Source organism: Dromiciops gliroides, chromosome 2, assembly GCF_019393635.1.
Source record: "Dromiciops gliroides isolate mDroGli1 chromosome 2, mDroGli1.pri, whole genome shotgun sequence".
NCBI classification, from domain to species: domain Eukaryota; kingdom Metazoa; phylum Chordata; class Mammalia; order Microbiotheria; family Microbiotheriidae; genus Dromiciops; species Dromiciops gliroides.
In genome coordinates, this window is record NC_057862.1 from 676,460,129 (window position 1) to 676,479,426 (window position 19,298).

At 48.5% G+C, this 19,298-nt stretch overlaps 1 protein-coding gene across 2 annotated transcripts; it reads left to right on the forward strand.

Moving 5' to 3' along the window:
- Positions 1 to 1,313: 1,313 nt before the first annotated feature.
- NAGK (N-acetylglucosamine kinase) lies at positions 1,314 to 17,731 on the forward strand. 2 transcript variants are annotated; one of them, XM_043989474.1, is made up of 10 exons: positions 1,315 to 1,536; positions 5,618 to 5,702; positions 5,871 to 5,969; positions 6,759 to 6,900; positions 7,874 to 7,984; positions 9,366 to 9,478; positions 14,094 to 14,181; positions 15,413 to 15,510; positions 16,577 to 16,655; positions 16,736 to 17,731. In XM_043989474.1, the coding sequence occupies exons 1-10, from the start codon at positions 1,508 to 1,510 to the stop codon at positions 16,915 to 16,917; spliced, it is 1,026 nt and encodes a 341-aa protein (XP_043845409.1). In that variant the 5' UTR covers positions 1,315 to 1,507; the 3' UTR covers positions 16,918 to 17,731. The 2 variants fall into 2 exon arrangements, with proteins under 2 accessions (XP_043845410.1, XP_043845409.1); XM_043989475.1 differs by lacking the exons at positions 14,094 to 14,181; positions 15,413 to 15,510 and having other exon boundaries at positions 1,314 to 1,536.
- Positions 17,732 to 19,298: the final 1,567 nt, after the last annotated feature.

Sequence of the window (19,298 nt, forward strand, 5' to 3'; positions counted from 1 at the left end):
TAGCCAGAGGAGACCCCAGGGATCATCTCCTCCAACTCCCTTTCCTTTTCTTTTTTCTTTTTTTTCCCCCTCGGGGCAATTGGGGTCAAGTGACTTGCCCAGGGTCACACAGCTAGTAAGTGCCAAGTGTCTGAGGCCGGATTTGAACTCAGGTCCTCCTGAATCCAGGGCCGGTGCTCTATCCACTGCACCACCTAACCGCCCCTACTCCTTTTCTTTTAACAAGGAAAAATAAGAGAAATACTCTATTAGAAAGGACAGAATGCTGGGAACCTACAGAAAACCTGGCTTTCACTCCATCTCCGTTACCTGTGTGAAGTGCTTAGTGTTTGGAAGGCTCTTCCAGGTCTCAATCTTGAACCCTACTTTGCGGGATCTCCCCCACCGCCACCCCACCCCGGTCTGTCTGTGCAGATTTCTTTCCGTGGGGAAATGAATGAATGCCCCTCTTTGTGTATCTTCGTAGGGCTTCACCCTCTTGGTCCCAGGTTAACATATGCCTATGTTGGGGTGGGCAGTGTGTATGATGGGACAGACGTGGAGAGCGCGCTTGTGTGTCTGAGGAGCATCTATCTGGTGGCAGGGTCTGGGCAGGGACCCTTCTTTGGCTGTTTCCAATTCTTAGGTGGGAAAGAAGTAGATGGGTGGGAAAGCCACTCGCTGATCTGGGGGGCCCCCTCCTGGCAACTCGGAGCCTCCAGAAGACAGTCGGCTCTTTCTCCACTGGTTCCAGAGAGAGAGGGAGGAGGAAGGAAGCGAGAGAGGGGAAGCTGCTGACCCCAGCCAGCCCATAGCACGAGGAGGGAGGGCGCTTAGGCAGACCGACAGGGACACTCGGACCCACTCACAGGTACATTCACACCAGGTCTAGCTCACAGCTAAAAGCACGGAGCAAGCGCCCAACATCCTTAGCATCCTTAGAGAGGCACGCCCTGCTCCACGCTGCGGGGACACCTCCAGAGATGCTCGGCCAGCCCCTCCCTTGCAAGGCCCTGCCCCCACCCCGCGCTACCCGGTGCCCCCCGCGATCGCGCGCCCTGCAGACCCTCCCCCCCCATTGAAGGGCCTTGAGCCGGAGGCCGGTGCACGCGGCATCAGAACAAGAACCTCCCGGTGCGACGCAGGACACACGGTCGGTCCCCCGGCCTCTGCCCGCACCAGCCTTGGGGGTCGAGCAGCCCAGCGGCTGCACGGGCCGCGGCCCCGAGCCCACCCCGCCCCCAGACGTAACAGACACGCACCCTCCCCCCACAACCACACTCGCGGACACACACGGGGGCAGGCCCGCGCATCCTGGGGCGGGACCCGGTGCTCCGCCCTCCCGGGCTTTGCGGAAATCGGCTGCTGGCGAGACAATGAGGCCGTCACATGACGGGCCGGCCGTAGCCTGAGCCGGAGGTGGCCGGAGTCACGCCGCGCGGGCCCGAGGGACGCCCAGGCAGGAGCCAGCCGCGGGGATCGGCGCGAGGCGCAGCGGGGAGCCCGGCGAGCGGGGAGCGGCGGCCCCATGGCCGACCTGTTCGGGGGCGTGGAGGGGTGAGTGCTGGGAGTGGGGGGTGGCACACAAAGCAGAGGCCCCGAGCCCCGAGGGCCGCGGCCCCCAGCTGCCACTTCCCAAGGAAGGGGGGGTGTGCGGGGCTCGCGCGCCCGGGCCGTGTCCGCTGGTCGGGGGGGGGGGGAAGAGGGAGCACGGACCTGTGCCGCCGAGCGTGTCCGCCCGTGTTTGTGACGGTGTGGGTGTGCGTGAGCCCAAGTGAGCAGAGGACCCTGCCCGTGGGGTCTCAGAGTCGCAGTTGGAAGCGATCGTCCAGTCCCTCCGTTTTACAGGCGGGGAAACTGAGGCTGGGAGCATTCCAGCTACGCGACCCAGCCGAGCCTCTAGCTTGCAGCGCCGTCTGTGCACCTGGCCCAGGAGCCTCGTAATCTCCCGTCTCCTGCCTCCCTCTCCTCCCCCAAATCCTGGCGTTTATCGGGCACCTGTTATGACGGCCCTGGACGTGAGTGTCCGTCCTCCTCGCTCTCTCCCCCTGTCTAAAGGGGGAGACCACGTGGAGATAATGACATGCAAACAAAAGGATCCCCCAGGTAAAGTGGGGCCTTCTCCGAAGGAAGAACCGGACTGGGGACTGCAGCTGGAGGAGACTTGCTGGAAGTCAGGAGGCAGAGATAAGCAGGGAGAGATAGGTGGGTTAGTGGAAGGCAGGCAGGAGGCCAATGTCCCTGACTCACGAGTGCGTGGAGTTACCTGTAAGCAAGAAGACTGGAAAGGGAGGGGCCTGAAGAAATCCACCTCGGCTTGATTTTACATCTGATTCTGGAGCTGATAGGGAATCGCTGGCGATTGGTAAATCTGGGGGTGATGTGGTCAGGTTTGCACTTTAGAAAGATCTGTTTGACGGTTGAGTGGAGAATGAATCGGAATAGGGAGGCTTGAGGCCGGCTAACTCACCAGCAGGCTGTTGAAGTAGTCTGGGCACGAGGTGACAAGGGGAATAGGCCCAGTGTCAGAGGAGAAAAGATGAGAGTCTGTAAAGGTGCCATCCACAGGCCTTGGCAGCAGACTGGATCTGGGGGGGGTGAGAGACCGTGAGGAGTCCAGGGGCACTCCTAGTGCTTGGGGGGACTTGGGACCTGGATTGCTAGCTCACTCAAAGAATGGGAGGCTCATCACACATCTTGTAAAATAAAAATAGATTTATTAGGAGAGGAATATACAGCCAGGGAACAGATCACCTCGGTGACTGACCCACTGGAGTAAGAGATGACCTGGTCTTTTGTATCTTTACGAAACAGCGGAGGGAAGGGCACACAGGGAAACAACAGGGAGGGGATTTTAGAATAAAGGGGCATAAGTAAGACATGTTATCACCCATCCATATCTTGGATATCATCTTCCCATTTTTGTTTGTTTGTTTTTTTGTGGGGCAATGAGGGTTAAGTGACTTGCCCAGGGTCACACAGCTAGTAAGTGTCAAGTATCTGAGGTCGGATTTGAACTCAGGTCCTCCCGAATCCAGGGCCAGTGCTTTATCCACTGCACCACCTAGCTGTCCCCTTTGGATATCATCTTAAAGACCTTGATATTGCTTATCAGCATACTGGGGTCCTGACCTGCTATGGTACCTCAGCCCAGAGGGTCCCACTGCATTCCCATAATCCTAGGAAGACGGCAGTGCCTTCTCCAGTAATAGGGAAGAAAGGAGAGAAGGGGGTGGTGTGCTGTTTGGAGATGTCTGAAAGACAGTTGGACATTCAAGATTGGAGATTGGCATCGAGGTTAGAGCTGGATAAATAATAGACATGAGACTCCTGTGTACCTGCTGATTGTTCCTTTATTCAGTCTCGCCCATTGCACCATCCTCCTGCTCACTGATGCTGCTACCCTGGCCCAAGCCTCTCCTCCCTGCCTTCCAGGATAGAGAGATGTGGCAACCTTTCAATTCAGCAAGCATTAATTAGTTACCAGGTACTAGATTAGCTTACTGGGGATACAGAGATAAAAATGAAACAGCTTCCAAGAAGCACATGTTCCAGCATGCACACAGATGAGTTAATGAAAGCATTTACAAAGTAAAATAGGGAGCTATTGATTGAAGCAGGGAGAGGACGGCACCACCTGGGCAACCCTCAAGTAGAAGGTGGTCAGAAGGCAGGCAGGCAGCTGAGGCCTTTTTTGTTGTTGTTGTTTTTGGTTTTTTTTGAGAGGCAATGGGGGTTAAGTGACTTGCCCAGGGTCACACAGCTAGTAAGTGTCAAGTGTCTGAGGCTGGCTTTGAACTTGGGTCCTCCTGAATTCAGGGCCGGTGCTTTATCTGCTGCGCCACCTAGCTGCCCCAAGGGAGCTAAGTCTTGACAGAAGCTGCGCCCTAAGAGGTAGAGGTACATTCCACGCTTAAAGGCAAGGAGATGGGAGATAGATTGTCATCTGTGTAGGGAGGAGGGGGTGGGCTGGATAACCCAGAGGTCAGTTTGGTTGGAATATGAAGGGGTGTAGTATGGAGAGATAAGGTGGATCCTCCACCCAGACATTCCTCAAATACTACTCCATATCTCCCTTGGCTCTGGAGGGAGGGAGAAGAATCTTCAGGGACAGGTACCTACTTGTTTTCAGTGATGTTCAACTCTTCACGGCCCCACTTAGAGGTTTTCTTGACAAAGATACTGGAGTGGTTTGCTCTTTCCTTCTCCAGCTCATCTGACAGATAAGGAAACTGAGGCCAAGAAAAGGTTAAGAGACTTGCTCAGGGTCACACAGCTAGTGTCTGAGGTTAGATTTGAAGTAGGGAAGAGGGGTCTTCCTAACTCCAGGTCCAGCTCCTCTATCCACTTTGACACCTAGCTGCCTCTGAGGCATTTTCTATAACACTCGGACTCAATTCCTAGAGTACTTTGAGTTAGGAAAATTCCTTTCCTTACCACATTACTCTGGGGTAGGTCGTGTGAGTGCTGTTATTGCCATTTTCCAGATGATGAAACTGAGATTCAGAGAAGGGAGAAGTGACTTGTCCAGGGTCACACAGCTTCTTGTCAGAAGCAGGATTCGATCTTCTGTCCCTCCTGATCCCAAGTACAACTGATAGTTATTATGGAGGGATGTGATAGGATAGGATGGGATGGGATGGGATGGGATGGGATGGGATGGGAAAGGATAGATAGATATCAGTGTGTACCATTGTGTCACAGAATTTTTATATACTTAGACCTCATTGGATTATAGGGCCATTGGAAGTCATCTGGACCAACCCTCTCACTTGACACCAGCCCAGAGAGGTGGGCCCAAGGTGACGCTGCATCAGATTTGAACCAATGCTCATTTACGTCAGATTCAGCACGCTAGGCCACGTTGCTTCTTCAGAGGAAGCTTGGTCTTAAGACCACTGTGCTGGGAGACAAGACACTGAGGTTTCAGTTCCTAACAGTGAGAGCTCCGTATTTCACAGGGAGGCCCCTTGAGGTCAGTGACCTGCTAGCCCAACCCAGATTAGAATCTAATCACTAGGGACCTTGATGTGGAGGGAGAGGAGTGGCTTGGGGGCCTACAGGCATTTAACTAGCCAAGGTAGGAAGCTTGAATAGGCCCACCCCTGTTTTAGCAGAGGCAGCTGTGGCCTAGTGAACCAGAGCAGGCCTCGGAGCCAGGAAGATTTGCCTTCAGGTCTTGCCTCTGACACCCACTGGCTATGGAATCCCAGCTAACTCCCAAAGACCAGTCGTTCCTGATCTGCATGGGGAATTGGGACTTCCCTGCATCAATAAAACCATGGGTCTGTGATTATGGGATCATCTAGCCCAAAGCTTCTTAAAGTGAATGTAGGGGTTGTGAAAAATTAGGCAGTAAAGGTTTGGTTTGTGTACTTATTTTATATATCCATACAACTGGAGTCGCATAAAAATTTCTGGGGCAAAAAGGGGTCACAAGTGGAAAAAGTGTAAGAAGCCCTGGTCTAGTCACTGCTGAGAGGAGAAAGGGAGACAGAGCCCCCATGGGCCTTGGGTAGGATTTGATGAAGAGAAGTTAGGATTGCATCTGCTCCATCAGCCAAGGGGCCTCCTGAGGGCAGGGACTGTTTCTCTCTCATCAGACCAGAGCTGAGACTGAGTTTGGGTTATTCCCTAGGGGGGCCACCCACTCCAGGGTCGTGCTGCTGTCTGCAGATGGCCGGGTTGTAGCAGAAGCTACCGGACCAAGCACCAACCAGTGGGTAAGACAGGCTTGAGGGTGGGGTTGAGGGGAAGGGTTGCTTGGTGCTCATTTGCACCATCTAATTCTGTGGTGGGGGGGTGGGGTGGAATGGGATGATGGGAGGGGGAGGGGGAGGGGGCCTGCATGGCCCACAGCCTGGCTAATGCCTTTTCTCTCCTGGACCCAGCTGATTGGGCTGGAGCAGTGTGCAGAAAGGATCAATGACATGGTGAACGAAGCCAAGAAGAAAGCCGGGGTATACCTTCACAAACCGCTGCGGAGCCTGGTGAGTCTGGGGCAGGAGTCAGAGGGGGATCTGGGAAATCAGTGAAAATATAGGACTGAGAACCACCCCCGGAGATCCCCCTGGTCACCAGCAGGGGACACACAAGTGGCCAACAGGGCAAGAAAGCATGGGCGTCGTCTAGTCTGGTGAGATTGGGGCTGCTAGGGGGCGCCATAGCGCAGAGTGCTGGCCCTGGAGTCAGGAGGACCTGCATTCAAATCTGGGCTCAGAGGCTTACTCACTGTGTGACCCTGGACAAGTCACTTAACCCTAACTGCCGCAGAGAGAGATTGAGAGAACTGAGGTCTGTAGAAGTTAAGTGATGTGCCCAAGGTCACACAGCTAATAAGTGGGAGGGATCATATTTGAACCCTGGATTTAAATCCATCAATCCTTCTGGAGCGTCACACTGCTGCCATGATTTGCCAGTATTCCAAATTCAGCAGGTCCCAAAACAAGTTTCCCCTCTTGACTTCAATTCAGTATAAATTTATTAAGGGCCTACTGTGTTAGGTGCTGGGGTTTTTATTGATCATTTCCCCATGTCCCATCGTCCGTGCCAGAAGCAGGACTGAACACAGGTCTTCCGGACTCAAAGGCTGGCTCGATTAGAGAATAGCGGGGTGATCAGCTCGGTCGTGGTGGAGTTTGGCTGGAGCCCCGAGGTCTGGGATGGAGAGGTTGGATGTGACCCTGAAGACAATGGGGCTCCATGGAAGAGTCTTGAGCAGGCTTAGAGATGGTTCTGCCAGCCATCGGCCCTCAACTCTGACCTTTTGCAAACGACAGGGCCTGACCCTGAGTGGGGCAGAGCAGAGCACGGCCGTTTCCACCTTGACTGAACAATTGCAAAGCCGCTATCCTGACCTGAGTAGCAGCTACTTCATCTCTACGGACGCAGCGGGGTCTATTGCCACGGCCACAGCCATCGGTAAGACTGGCTCCCTTGCCAGGGCCCCCGTCAGGACCTCAGGCAGCCTCGGCTGGGGATGCTCAGAGAACTGGCTTCCTCCAGAATTCTCTGCTCCCCAGAGGAGGAGACCTTCCCTGGAAACACCTGGTACCGACTTCCTTAGCTCCTAAACCTCACTGTAGACGTCCTCTGAGCTGACTATCTGACTTCACCTTCTCCTGTCCACTTCAAGGTAGCCCAGAGCAGGATGGGAAGGAGGCATATTTTGATGAAGGGGAAAAAATGTTGGGGAAGGGTCCAGAGTTAGGGACCCTCTAGAGCAGGGGTTCAAGAACTTTCTCTCGTGTCATAGTGGGTTTTTTGTTTGTGAGATAATGGGGGTTAAGTGACTTGCCCAGGGTCACACAGCTAGTGTCAAGTGTCTGAGGCCGGATTTGAACTCAGATCTTCCTGGATCCAGGGTCAGTGCTTTATCCACTGTGCCACCTAGCTGCCCCATAGTGTTTTTAAATGTATAAAATAAAATATATAATAACATAAAATGACATATAAACCATAATTATATTGAAATATAGATATCAGAATATTAAAAGCATAAAAACAGTGAATTCATGGCCTCATGAAGCAGAAAAGTGTCCCCATGAGGGGTGGTCACAGGGACAGAGTTAAATGTTTGAGCATAGTATGTCCAAGTTAGGGTTTTTATAAAGAAGTAGGAAGAGAAGGGAGATCTGGACACTAGTCACGGGGCATGACCCTTTCCGGGACAGCCAGGGCTCAGATCACAGCCGTTTCCTTTCCATACACAATCCTCACTCCCTGGGAGAAAGGACTCAACAAAATAAGGTCTTTCCTGGAGTATACTCTGTTATCATCAACAGGGGTCTGAAAAGCATCCTCAGTTTCCTGCACCAGATCCTCTAGGGAGTGGGTGTTTAATGATGTCCCTGTCACTGGAAAATTGCTTGAGCCATCTCCACTCTCCCTCCAGGTGGCGTGGTGCTCATTTCTGGGACAGGGTCCAACTGCAGACTTGTCAACCCGGATGGCTCTGAGGAAGGCTGCGGTGGCTGGGGACACCTCATAGGTGACGAAGGCTCTGGTGAGAATGGGAGATGGCGGTGCCATCAGCCGGATCTCTCCCTGCCCAATGCCCTCTAGACTGTCCTGGTCACCCAATGCCATGGCCCCTCTCCAGGGCTTGGGACATTTCACATCCAAGTCTTTTATCCACAGAACGACGCAGTGTTGGAATTGTGGAATCTGATTTGGAAGGGAGGCCTTGGATGCCATGACTTCCAACCCTACCTTACCCGACAAGTAGTCGTCGAGATTTACTTGAAGACCTCTGGGGAGGGGGAACTCACTACCTACATTTCCACCTTCAAACCCTTTCCATATGTAGACAGTTCCAATGGTTAGGAAGTTTTGCCTGACGTCAGACCTCCATCAGTAACTTGGTCATACCTACCCATTGTTTCTGGCTCTAACCTTTTACCAGTTGATGCTATGCTGATGAGCAGTTAATAGTCAAATTAATTCTCCTAAAAGGCAATTCTGACCAAATCAACTTCCTGTTGCCTCCACAATCAAATATAAAATCCTCCAGCTTTTAAAGCCAATCTTCTTATACCTTAATTCCCTCCCCATGGACTCTGGCCTCCTTCTCTGTATATTTTCCCTAGCTATCCCCCTGGCCCAGAACCCTGTTCCTCTCTACCTCCTGACTTCCTTCACAGCTGAAGGTCCTATCCTCTGCAAGAAAACCTTTCTCTTCCCTCTTTTTTTTGTTTTTTTGGGTGAGGCCATTGGGGTTAAGTGACTTGCCCAGGGTCACACAGCTAGTAAGTGTCAAGTGTCTGAGGCTGGATTTGAACTCAGGTCCTCCTGAATCCATGTCAGTGCTCTATTCACTGCACCACCTAGCTGCCCCTCTCTTCCCTCTTAATACCAGTGGCTTCTCTCTACTGGTCATCTCTGGTGGATCCTCTGTGCATCATTTGTACAGAGCTGTTTTCATGTTCTCTCCCATTATATCTTGAGTTTCTTGAGAGTTAACTTTGAGAGGGAGTTTCCCATAATACACTAAATGCTGGCACAGGCCCAGACTTATCCCCCCTGCCCCTTGTAAAAAGATGCCACCTGGAGGGTTGTACCGAGTCCTGGGACCCAGCTTAGGAAGGACCATGGTTGCCTTGAGAGCCTGCCGATGGGGGCACATACAAGGCCCAGCTGAACAAGTTTGAATGCTCTCTTATCATGAGGGCCTTTCAGATCCTTAATGATCACCATCATACCCCCCGAGTGTTCTCCCCTCCAGGCCAAACTGTCCCAGTTCCTTCATCAGTGTTCATGGTCTCTAGACCCCAACTACCTTGGAGTGGAGACCAGTGGGCACAGCGCAGTGCCCAGTCTCCAGTTACCCCCGAAGGTGACGGGACACGGCGGAGGCGTCTCCCTAAGCTTACCCATTTCCTCCACAGCATTTTGGATTGCACACAGGGCAGTGAAGATCGTTTTTAACACCATGGATAACCTGGAGAAGTCTCCTCATGACATAAACTACGTCAAACAAGCCATGTTTAACTACTTCCAGGTAGGTGCATCCTCCCCACACCTGCCATGGTTGGGAGGGGAAGAAGTCTGTGTTTTGTCACAGCAGGACTCTGGGTAACCAGACACACACACATACACATGCAGCAAGAGCCTGGATAAATGGAGCAGGAGAGAGTGAGTCGTCTGGGATAATGTAGGATTACCACCGACCTGGGAGCCTAGAAGGATGGGTGAATGAGGCCAGCAGTGGGTGGGGGGAGGTCAGGGGCCATGAGCTCAGATGCTACTGAGTCTAACTCCCCCATTTTACAAATGAGGTTAAAGTCAGTCTGGCATGACCTACTCCCAGTGAGGCCCCTGCTGGCTCTTGTAATCACTGCTTCCCTTTCGAGATACTTACCAACCATCTCTTTAATCCCTTTAGTCCTGGATCTTCCCCGGAAACAAAGTCAAGTTCACCGGCCTAAAGTTTGCAGTCTCCTCTCTCTCTCTCTCTCTTTTTTTTTTAATTGGGACATTAGTCCTCTTCCAGTGTTGTGGTACCTCCCCCACTTTCCATGGGCTTTCTCATGCTAGTTCATTTAGAACAGGTAACTTGAATTCATCAGGGGACAACTAGGTGCCCTCATTCAAAGTTATGATAAGATACCATCCCTGTTTCCATGCAGGATGCTGTTGAATTGCATGGTACCTTAGAGGCATTTGGTGATACAACTGATAGAGAGCGTTGGTCCTGGAGTCAGGAACACTGGAGTTCAAATCCAGTCTCAGACACTTACTAGCTGTGCGACCCTGGGCAAGTCAATTCACCTCTCTCTCTGCCTCACTTTCCTCAGCTGTAAAATGAAGATAACGATAGCACCTCACAAGGTTTTTGTGAGGATCAAATGAGAGAATATCGTTCCAAAATCTGAGCCAAAGTTGGATGCCTTGGGTATCTCAAAATAGGGATGAGGATTGTTCAGCTATCCAGAATTATGTTGGAAAGGGACCTGAGAGAATCTAGCCCAAGCCTCTCCTCTAACAAGTGAGTTCCAGACAGTAACATGCATTACGTCACACAGCTAGTTAATGACAAACCCAGGACTGGAACCCAAGATTTCTCTGACAAGTGACCTGAGCATCCCTATTGTCTCCAAGGCAAGGAGCAGTCCATTTGTAACATGGTGTCCAATCTAGAAGAATAAAGGCTAGATCTGGTGGTATAGTTATAGCAGATAAACAAAGGACGTCTGAGTCAGGACACCTGGGCCCAAACACTGGCCCAGACACTTAGTGGTTGTTTGATAGTGGGCAAATCCTTCACTTGGGTGAACCACACTTTCTTCACTGCTACAGTAGAGGTGATAATGCTCACACCACCTGCCTTCTCCGGTGATTCTGAAGAAAGTACTTTGGAATCTTAAAAGCAATGTAGAGATGGAAATTGTTATTATTTAATCTCTCTTTTTTTTTTGGTGGGGCAATGAGGGTTAAATGTCTTGCCCAGGGTCACACAGCTAGTAAGTGTCAAGTGTCTGAGGCTGGATTTGAACTCAGGTCCTCCTGAATCCAAGGCCAGTATTCTATCCACTGCACCACCTAGCTGCCCCCTATTTAATCTCTTAAAAGAACTCTTTTTGGTTACATTTGAAGTTCTGAACTGTCTTCCTCCTTCCTTTCCTTTCCCAACCCACACTAGAGAAGAGGCAACCATTTGACAGAGATATTACTCTTCAAATAATATGGCTGTTACTGTGTACAATATTCTCTTGGTTCTGCTCATTTAACTTTTCATTATTTCATGCAAGTCTTTCTAAAATCAACTAGCTCATCATTTCTTACAGCACATTAGTATTCCATCACAGTCACAAACCACAACTTATTTAGCCATTTCCCCATGGATGTGCATCCCCTCAATTTCCAGTTCTTTGCCACCATAGAGAGCTACTATAAATATTTTAGAACATATGGGTTTTCTTTTTTCCCTCATCACCTTGGGAAAGACCTAATAGTGGTATTGCCAAAGTTCTCATATATTTGAGATATAGGACCTTCATCTGAGAAACTGTCTATAAACCCCCTCCCCAATTTTCTAATCTTTACTAAATGGGTTTTATTTGGACACAAACCCTTGGTAATGTAATAAAAATCATCCATTTTACATCTCACAATGCTATCTTTTATTTATTCATAACTTCTATCCATAAGTTTAATAGGGAATATGTTCCATGTTCTAATTTACTTAGGATCTCTTAATATCTAGGTTGTGTATCCATTTTGACCTTATCTTGATAATTGGTATGAGATACTGGTCTATACCTAGTTTCTGCCAGATTGCTAATTTTTCCAACAATTTTTACCAAATTGTGAATTCTTATCTCCAAAGCTTAAATGTTTACATGTGTTAAACACAAAGTTATTTTAATCATTAACTACTATGTATTGTATGTCTGCTCTGTTCCATTGATCTACCTTTCTATTTCTTATCCAGTACTAGGCAGTTTTTCTAATTACTGACTTAAACAGTTTTAAGATCTGATACTGCTAAATCTTCTTCCTTTACATTTGATTCCTTTGATGTTCTTGACCTTTTGTTCTTCCAAATGATTTTTATTAATTTTTCTAGTTCAAAAAAACAAATTTTTTTTGGTAATTTAATTGGGATGGCATTGAATAAGTAGATTTGTTTGGGTAGAATTGTCCCATGAACAATGAGTATTTCTCTAATTATTTAAATCTGGCTTTATTTGCATAAAACACGCTTTATAATTACGTTCATGTAGCTCCTGGGTCTGTCTCGGCCAGCTATACTGCTGGATATTTTATGCTGTCCATGGTTATTTTAAATGGGGTATTATTATCTCTTACTATCTTTTCTTGAAGGGTTTTGTTGGTGATATATAGAAATGCTGATGATTTACGTGGGTTTATTTTATATGCTTCTACTTTGTTAAAGTGGTCTCAACTAGCTAATTTTTATTTGAGTTTCTAGGATTTTCCAAATGTGTCTTCATATCATCTGCAGAAAGAGATAGCTTTATTACCTCAGTGCTCATTCTCATTCCTTCAATTCCTTCTCATACTGCTATTGCTAGCATTTCTAAGACAGTATTGAATAATACTGGTGACAATGGGGATCCTTATTTCATTCCATCTTACTGGGAAGGCTTCCAGCTTGTCCCCCTTACAAATAATGTTTGCTGAAGGCTTTAGGTAGTTGCTTATTATTTTAAGGAACAATCCATTTAGACTTATGCTTTCAAGTATTTTTAATAGGAAGTGAGTGTTGTCTTTTGTCAAAAGCTTTTTCTGCGTCTATTGATATCATGACTTTTGCTACTTTTGTTATCGATATAATCAATTATGTTAATAGTTTTCCTTATGTTACCCCATCTTTACACAATGTGTAATCTTTTGCGACATATTGTTGAAGTCACCTATCTAATATTTTATTTAGGATTTTGGCATCCATATTCATTAGTGAAATTTTTCTGTAATTTTCATTCTCAGTTTTTGCTCTTCTGGTTTAGGTATCAGCACCATATTTGCTTCATAAAAAGAGTCTGGTAGAACTCCTTTGCCTATTCCAAATGATTTATTTAATATTGGAATTAGTTCATTAAATATTTGGGAGAATTTACTTATAAATTCATCTGGTCCTGATGCTTTTTTCTTAGAAAGCTCATTTATGGCCTATCTGATTTCTTTCTGAAATAGGCTTATTTAGATGTTTTATTTCCTCTTCTGTTAATCTAGGCAGTTTATCTTTTTGTAAATATTCTTCCATTTTACTCAAGCTGTTAAATTTATTGGGATATAATTAGACAAAATAATTCCTAATAATTGCTCTGATTTTTTTCTGCATTACCAGTGTTTTCACCCTTTTCATTTTTGATGCTAGTGATTAGGTTTTTTCTCTTTTATATTCTTTCTTTCTTTTTTTGGTGGGGCAGTTGGGGTTAAGTGACTTGCCCAGGGTCACACAGCTAGTAAGTGTCAAGTGTCTGAGGCCAGATTTGAACTCAGGTCCTCCTGAATCCAGGACTGGTGCTCTATCCACTGCGCCACCTAGCTGCCCCTATATTATTTAATTCTTGAGTGCAGGTGGGGACAAAGTCTTGGACTGGAAGTCCAGGGACCTGTGTTTGGGGCTTGGGGTCAAATCCTGAGTACCTGTCGGTCAAGGCTTCTCTCTAGGACTTGGTTTTCAGTGGTAAAATGAAGGCTTTGGTTTAGACTCTCGATGGTCTCTGGTTTCAGGATGAAGTCTTAAGCATTAGCTTTTCCTACAGAAGAGGTTCTGGGTTAGGAAAAAGGCAGAAGTGGCTAGAGAGGGAGGGTGGTGTGAAGAGTGCCCTTCAATGACTATCTGGATTCCTGATCCAGATTTTGTAGTCTGGGACAGGTCCTTTCCCCTGTAAGGATCAGTGGATTCATCTGTAAAATGAGGGGGTTGGACTAGATGACCCCCAGCTCCATTCTCTGGCAATTCTGTGACACTGATTCTGTTTGGGTCACTTTGAACTCCATATCCTTTGAAAATATAATCCCCAGGTTTCTTAGGATTTCTATGAAGTCTAGCCATCCCTCCCGTTGCCTTTAAAGCACTGGTGGCTGCCTGGGAAAGCTCTCTCCTTTCTGATGACCATCTAAGCACCTCTCTGTGCCCTCAGGTGTCTGACCGGATGGGACTCCTCACCCACCTCTATAGAATCTTCGATAAATCCAAGTTTGCTGGATTTTGCCGGAAAGTTGCAGAAGGTACAGGAGGGATGGGGTGGAAAGTCATAATCTTGTGATCTTGTCCAGCCTGGCTCCTACAGAGCCCCCATTAGTGGAAGGGCAGTGGCAAACATGGGAGTGAGGAATTAGATAACATTCTAATCCAAACCCGATCAACTCTTGGTGTTCTGCTTTGGAGACTTTAAACACACACACACACACACACACACACACACACACACGCACGCACACGCGCACACACACGCACACGAGCATTTCCATAGCAATACATCACAAAAAGATGATTTTCTATGAACAGAATCTCCATTGCATTGTTTTCTTTTTAAAGAAATGATTTCTGCATGTTGTTTTCATAACTGTCTTACTTATCTGGGCTTCATTTTGAACTTTTTTCTGTTTTCTTCTATGCATTTTAAAAAGCGTTGCATTGACCCTCTTCTTTGGTGTCATTGCTGCTCAGTTTCTTCATCTTTCCAATGGGTAGACTCATCCTAGCTCTAAAACATTTGTTTTCTTTCAGTTGGCCCAGGTCATTGAGTACCTGTCTCTTTCTGGCATTAATAATGAAAAACAAAAACAAAAACCTTTGCCTTGGATAAATTTCTGGCTCCTTCCCTCATTCCTTTCTCTTCCTTATTTACCCTTAAATCAAGAAGACATAAAATTTACCAGTTCTGGACCCACATGTCCAATTGTCTACCAGCCCCAAGAGTCCTTCAGATACGTGTCTAAAACCACGATAATTCTCTTTCCCACAAATGCATTCTTCCTCTTGACTTCATTCTCTCTGTCGATGACACGACCATCCCTTCCATCCGCTATGTACATAACCTTAGATTTCCCTTTGAGGCTTTCCTCTGACTACCTTTATATGACAACACCTTTTCTACCTGTCCTTTCCTCACCATGCCCACTGCCACCACCCTCTGCCTGCCTGGGCTCTTGCTGTACTCTCTCGTCAGGAATTCCTACATCCGCTCTTCACAATCAGCTGCCAGACCAAGCTTCCTTGTGCATAGATTTGGCCCGGCTGCTCTTGTGCTGGATCAGGTTTCTCGGGCTACAATGGTAACTCCCCACAAGCAGTACATTCACTTCTCCCTTCTCTTCACTTCCTTGAAGCACCTAGCACAGGGATGGACATTTAACAGGTGCTTTATAAAGATTTCAATGGATGGATGGATGGATGGATGGATGGAACTGAGTCTGGGCTCCCTCAATCCTCAGTTTCCTTGCCTTTCTATTTTAGGTGCTTATCAGGGTGACACCCTTTGCCAGAGTATTTTCAAGGAGGCTGGAGAATTGTTGGCCAGCCATATACTGGCTGTGTTGCCTAAGGTAGACCCGGTGAGTGCAGGAGGGGAATGGAGAAGCTGGGCACTGTGGGGATGGCAATAGACAAGCAAAGAAATCCCACCTTCGTGGTTGCTGAAAATGAGGCTTACTTTGATTCCATTTTCATTTCTCTTTCTCTTATCTCTGCTATCTATTCTAGCTCCCCGTACCCACTCACCCACATCTCTGTCCTTCTCCCTTAACCTGAGTCTGTTTCTTCAAGAGGCAGCATGGTGTAGTAGACAGAGGGCTGGCCTTGGAATCAGGAAGCCCAGGGTTCAAGTCCTGACTCCCATAATGGCCGGACCACTCTGGGTATGTTGCTTCCCCTACTGAGAACCCCAGGCCACATCCTAATTCATTGCAATTCAACAAGAGTTTATTATTTTGAGGCCCCATGCTGAGGACAGAAAGACAGAAACAGAACCATGCCAGCCCTCTAAGAGCTTACAGTGGGTGGGTGACACAACATATGAGCGTAGGGGTGTCTGGCACTGTGAGGAAGTGCTGAATAAATACACAGAAGAGTCAATAGGAAACAGGGAAGTATGCTGGGGGATTGGGCAATGCCTCATGTAGGAGGCAGCACCTGGACTGAACCTTGGGAGGAAGCCAGGCATTCTCGGGGGAGAGAAGGGAGTGCATCCCAGGCAGGCAAGCAGAGAGGGCTCCCTAGCTAGCATCAATCTCAGGTGTAGACTCCCCTGCCCCACCCCAGCACCCACACCCGCACAGGTAAAGGGAAGCAGCAGAGTGGCAGGGAGGGGACACTGGTTGTGGAGGCCGCAGACCCACCTTAGAATCCTAGCGCTGTCCCTTAATGGCTCCTGTCGCACCCTGTCTGCTCTTGGCCAAGACACTTCCTTGGTCTGGCCTTGTATCGGGCTCCTGCGCCCTCCCCATTAGCTCCCTTCCATTTACTGTGAGGCTCCCTCAGTCGGGGCTCCTTTGGAGCAGGCCCAGCCACCACAAGCAGGTGGCCCAGTTGGGGTGGGGGAGGTGGGGCTGAAAGACCTTGAGCTGTTCCCCTCTCACCCTCCTAGGAGCCAGCATTAATAACTCTCTCATCTCCCCTCAGATACTTTTCAAGGGGCCACTGGGCCTCCCCATCGTGTGTGTGGGCTCTGTATGGAAGAGCTGGGAGCTGCTGGAAGAAGGTGAATGGGGCTCACGGGGAGGAGCAGGCTGGGAGGCCAGCTTTCCGACACCACTCTCACTATCCTGTCTCTCATCCTAGGCTTTGTCAACACCCTGGCTAAGGGAAAGGCCACCCAGAAGGCCTTCACCCACTTCACCCTGCTCAAGCTGAAGTACTCATCGGCCCTGGGGGGAGCCAAGCTGGGGGCGCACTATAGTGGGTACACGCTTCCCCTGGACTATAACAACAATTCAGATTCCTTCTTTACACACATCTTCTAGTTAGGGCTGGCCTCCCCACCTCGAGACCAAGGGACATCAGATGCTGAAAAACCGCAGTGCTTTTGTTAATCGATAAAGATAGCTAAAATTTATTAGTTTTATACATAGATCACTTCCCAACAGCCCTTGAAGGCAGATTCAAAAACATGCCCACACAATTTGAGAACTGGAAGGATCCTTAGGAGATACTGAGTCCAACCCACTCATAAAAGGAGTCCTCGCTATACAGTCCTCACAAGTGGCTGACCAGCTTCTGCTTGACCTGCTCTCAGGGGTCTGCCTAGCTCACTTGGAGATGGCTCTCATGGTTAAGATTTTTTTCCTGATTTCAAACTTAAATTGGCCTTTCTGCACCATCTACCCATTGCTCCCAGCTGTTCTCTGGGGCTTAAACGAGACCTCTAGTCTCACCGCCACATAATGATCCTTCAAATCCCAGAAAATGGGCACCGTCCCTGGGTCTTTTCTCCAGCCACACTTGGCCAGGGCCCTCGACCAGTCTTCCTGCATTATGGACTCAAGGCTCATCACCATCTTGGTTACTCTCCCGTAGAGGTTCTTCTGCTTATCAGTGTCCTTAAACTGTGGTTCCCAGAACCGAACACAGTGCTCCAGATGAGACCTGATCAGGGAGAGTGGTGGGACTGGCACCTCCCAGATGATGGAAGCTGGGCTGGGCCCCTCCTGAAGCGGGCCAGCGTCCCCTAATTCACATGGTGCTTACAGGCCACTCAAACTCCTGGGTACTTTTCTGAACTGCTGTCAAACTGTGCTTCCCCAATCTTAAACTGGATGAAGTTGATTTTTGTCCCAAGTGCAAGACTTTTCATTTATTCCTGTTAAGTTTCATCTTATTTGATTCAACCCATTTCCAGCCTGTTGAAATCTTTTTATAGCCTGTCACCCAGGGGGTTAGCTGTCCACCAGCAGTGTTTTACCAGTGCGAGAAACATACTCTCTGTGCCTTTATCCAAGTCCCCACTCCCCCCCATCTTATTGGTGAGGAAACTGAGGTAGAGGTTGAGTGACAAGTACAGGGTAAGCTAGTGTGTGTGTGTCTGAGGCAAGATCCCAAGTCAAGCGTCTATCCACAGCGCTGCCTCCCTGAATCAGTCCCATAGGAAACAAAAGACACTATCTTGCCCCCCATCTTCAGACAGGAGTAGTGTTGACTCCACTTTCATGCCAGGTACACATGTTCCTTCCTTAGCCTGGTTCTAGAAACAGATTCTGCCACCTGCTGGGAAGAGCCTAGGCCTAGGAGTCACCGCACCAGGATTCCCTCCCTGACAGCCACTCGTTCCTTTCCTTGTCTCTAAGATGTCCGCACTATGCATATGTGATAGGTGATACCTAGCGAGGGCCAAGGCTCAACTGCGGCCTCCTGGTCACCTAAAGGCATAGAAGGAGTCAGTGCCCTTTGGTCTTGACCAGTGTTCCAAGGGTGCATGAGTCACCACCCCCCCTGGCCCTGCTGACCAAATCTACTTCTGACTCTGGGGAGGAAGGGTGTTCTAGCCTCCCCTTTTTATCTTATGGTTAAATAAACTTCTATCAACAGTCACATGTCTCCTTTGATTCCAGTCCTTATTCTGAGCTACCAGACTATTATTAATAACCAATTATTTGGGGGAGATTGAGTTTCCCTTTTTTCTATGGTCCTCATTTCAAGTTCAGTCTCTTAAAGGACTTTACTGATGAGACTGAATTAATCCTCTTCCACCTTGGTCAGACCCCACCCCACCTCATAAGGAATTTAATCTCACAGGTTTGGGTGGGGGGGTGTAGAGATGGTTTCTTTGTCCAAGAGTAACATGACTGGAGCGAGCCCCCTTCTCATTGCTTCACTGCCATCTTCTGGAACATCCGCTTTTCTAAAAGCAATATAACCTAAGAGCCTGCCACTAGGAGGATCTCTGGCATTCGTGAGGCCGCTGACCTCCTATTAAAAAGCTTCATTATTAACAAAATGACTCATTACCCAGAAATTCTGGAACTTTTTAAACATCACAAGAGCCTAAGCGAAGCTTGCCTACTACACTTCAGCTACCTATAGCTATGGCTACGGAGAAGATGCGTTTCAGATTTTTATTACAGCCTTTCTTCACGAAAGACCCTGATTCAAATTTTACCTTTGGCACTAGCTCTGTGAGCTTTGGTCTTAATGGCTACATAGCTGTTAAGTGACTCCCTGGGTATAAAAGAGGCTGCGTTAGAGTTACCCCCCACCCCCCCCCCCCGCCCCCCAACCCCACGACCCCCAGCCACAGATTCCTCATCAAAAGAAATAGTTAACATAGTTAAGTTAGTGCCAAAGTGTTGGCATTTAGGCCCCGTACCACCTGGTCTACAATAAAGCTGCCTTCCCAGTTCATAAGCAT